This window comes from Montipora capricornis, chromosome 9 (assembly GCF_036669925.1).
Source record: "Montipora capricornis isolate CH-2021 chromosome 9, ASM3666992v2, whole genome shotgun sequence".
NCBI classification, from domain to species: Eukaryota; Metazoa; Cnidaria; class Anthozoa; order Scleractinia; family Acroporidae; genus Montipora; species Montipora capricornis.
This window is the reverse complement of record NC_090891.1, coordinates 41,697,243-41,700,425: the sequence shown is the minus strand read 5'-3', so window position 1 is coordinate 41,700,425 and position 3,183 is coordinate 41,697,243. Positions and strand designations below refer to the sequence as shown.

General features: G+C 40.5%; 1 protein-coding gene across 2 annotated transcripts in view; it reads right to left on the bottom strand.

Moving 5' to 3' along the window:
* The window catches only part of LOC138015853 (large ribosomal subunit protein uL6-like), a 5,224-nt gene extending 2,305 nt beyond the window's left edge, over positions 1-2,919 (bottom strand). The window contains exons 1-3 of one of the 2 annotated variants that reach the window (XM_068862974.1): positions 2,889-2,919; positions 2,481-2,539; positions 595-800 (exon numbers count right to left, since the gene is read on the bottom strand). In XM_068862974.1, the coding sequence (XP_068719075.1) occupies positions 595-800; positions 2,481-2,526 (252 nt within the window). In that variant the 5' untranslated portion in view covers positions 2,527-2,539; positions 2,889-2,919. Of the gene's footprint in view, positions 1-594; positions 801-2,480; positions 2,540-2,657 lie in introns of both variants that reach the window. The other variant, XM_068862975.1, reaches the window with a different exon arrangement.
* Between the last annotated feature and the right edge of the window lie 264 nt (positions 2,920-3,183).

Below are 3,183 nucleotides of genomic sequence, written 5' to 3'. Positions count from 1 at the left end.
TCTTTTGAAACTAAACCTTATTATCTCTTGCCAAGTATTACCTGGCCTTCTGGGAGTCACTTTTCCATTCTAGAAAGTGATTCTGGACCGAATTTAGGCAATGTCAACACACTCTGTCTCTGCCGTAGGAGTTTATGGTACTTAATCTTATCATACCACAACCAGTAATAATTTTTACCATGGGACTGCGTGCACAGTAAGAAATCATCCAAAAAGGTACAGAGCCTAGTGTAGTCTCAACACTGGGGTTGATTAAACTCATCTCTAATAACAGCTGACAATTTGAGGGAAATTTCCACTCAGCGTATTTATTGATCAAAGCCTCAGTTACACTGAGCTGCCCTTAACGTTCCCACCTTTTCAGGTCCTACTTAGAGGTAAGAATCACATTATTCAGATTTAGGGTACATGTCAAAGGCCATTTTTATTCATCCATTATCCTTGGTCCAAAAGATTCAACAAGTGGCATACAAAAGCAACGAGCTTGATAGCTAAGTGCACTTCCACTATAAACAACGCATTTACATTTACATTTTACTACTTGCTCCACTGATGAAATACTAATTCCAAACCCTGAAAAGTAGGTGTACTCACATAGGTGACTCCCTTGAACATGTTCTCAATGTGAGAACAGATAGTTTTTACACAAGCCAGCTCTTTGCGTTTCCCAAACCACACATCCACACGCAGTTTCTTTTTTCCAACAAGAGCCAACTCCAAATTTACATGTCTGAAACTTCTAACCAGGGTGCCACGAGGTCCCGTTACAGTAACCTTACGGCTTTTTGCCTTGACAGTGACTGTGGACACAAAATGGAGTACAGCAGTTGTAAGTAATCATGTTTCATGGAGAAGTCAGTATGGCTTCGTGGTAATCGAACGCGCCTTCCACTTCAGCAACCTGGGTGGGACCCTGGGTCTGCCTTGAGGTCATATGAGTTTCAGTCAAACTCAATCTGACTCTAAGGGTTTTCTCTTTTGCGGTGGTGAGGGCAGTCACCTCCCACCAATGTGGCACGGATTCGATTCCCAGACTCAAAGTCATGTGGGTTGAGTTTGTTGGTTCTCTACTCCGCACCAAGAGGTTTTCTCTGGGTACTCTGGTTTCCCCTCTCCTCTCCTCTCCTCTCCTCAAAAACCAACATTTGACTTGATTTGTTCTGATTTCAGTTGATTTTCAGTTTACAGTGTCCTCAATTGGTGCTCCAGCTGCTAGAACGACTAGACACTTAGAGAAAGTTCCTTTCCTTTCCCTTTCCTTTCTGGGTACCCTGGCTTTCCTCCTCATCAAAATCAACTCTCAGTCAATTTTCACCCGGCTGCAGGTGGAAACCCTCGACAGGAATAACCTCTGGTATCCTTCTCTTTCAATGAATTTAATGAATAAAGATAAAGTTGCTATTTTTTTTATGTTCCTTGTGACACACTTCCACACACCCCCCAAATCCCAGACCTGCAATCATAAGTTTCAGTTGATTCAACGGTTTTTCATAGGGTTCCCTAGTTTTCAGTCTCGATCAAAATCCACTCCTTGCCAATTACAACTGGCTGCCCAAAGACTGAGCCATCATCAATGGTAAAACTGTTTGTTGCTTGGTAGAAAAAAAAGTTAAAAATATTTGTTAGTGTTCTCCAGCGGTAAAGTTCTTTAAAACCAGGTGTTTCAGGACTGCACTGTACGGTCCCTTCATTATTGGAAAATGCCGTTTGATTAAGCATGTCATCTTTTTTAAATGTAGCAACATTTGAAGCGTGGGCTGGAAGAATCCATTCAAATAAAACCCAAGTCAATGTTTATACTGCGTGGCTGCAGAGTTTTGCATTTGAAAATTAGGCGGCGCTCCGCACAAAGCCTTTCTATGTTGTTGGTCAGACCTGATTGAACAACAGCCACCATCATATCATCTGTTGTCTGACCAGGTGAGGAGAAATGTTTAGCGACGGGCAGGTCAACTTTCTTTGCAACAGATCTTAGATGTTCGCAAAACCTGTCACCCTGTCTGGGTGAACACTAACAATTTTTAACTTTTAATCATTCTGACAGCGCTACACAATCAAAAACCATATTGTTGCTTGGTAGACATAGTTTTAGAGGACAAAATAGTTTTCTTATCATTTTAGTAGTGTCTGGTAACTGAAGATTGAAAGGCACATCTCTTTTAGGGTTGGGTAATTCAAGAAATAATATTGGAACAAAGTAAAAGTTAATGTTTACTCATGTTTCCTCTCACAAGAAGTGTACCACAAGTACAGAGTGTTCTTGCCATTAGTTGTTAGATTTTAACCCTTCAAAGAATCGTGTCACGGGTACAGACAAAATAAAATATCAAGCCTTCAGATTTCATTTTGTGTACTGTGCCCAAAAAATAAAGCGTTGGGATTTTGCCATTCTGACTGGGCCACGAGGACAAAAAATTAATAGGGAACTAATGTAATCACGAAAATGCATGTTAATGGCAAAGAAAATTTATTCGTCCTACCATTCTTAGGTATAGTAACACTTTGGCTTGCCAAAATGGTCTTCATGGCTCCAATAAATCTGAAATGTGAGCAATACTGTATTTTCACTCACAGACAATTACATGAACACAATACAGCCCAAATGCAAGCATACTTTCATCAACCGCAAGCGAAAAACGAAGGTTGAGGAAGCTTACTAAGATTTCGGTTTGCTATGCGTTTTTAAAGGTATCATTCTTCCTTACAAGACCTAACTCTAGACGACGAACAAGTTGAAGTGATATCTGTGGGTTATAAAAACGAGTATTGCAACACACAGCATAATAGAATGATCAAGGTACCCTCATAGTTTGAATAAATCGAAAAAAGAACCACGGATGATGAAGGGAAGAGTTAGATTTAACTGGATAAAAACAATACAATCTCACCTATCAAGATGGCAAGAGAGAGAGAGGGAGAGAGAGTGGGGGGTAGTAAGCAACTTAGTGACCAGGCTCAGTGATATATTCTCCCCCTCTGGTATGGGGTGCACATGGTTCTGAACCATTTGAAATAGCACTTAAAAGGTCATTGCAAAAAATAGTTGCTTATAAACCAATTAGACGCTACACCTTCACCTTGAATAACTCTTTGAGCTCTTTTGAGAGAATATAAAGAGTGTTATTCAAGCGTGAACTACAACGTCAAACTGCACTTACCCGGCAGGGGTGGGGTGTAACTTCT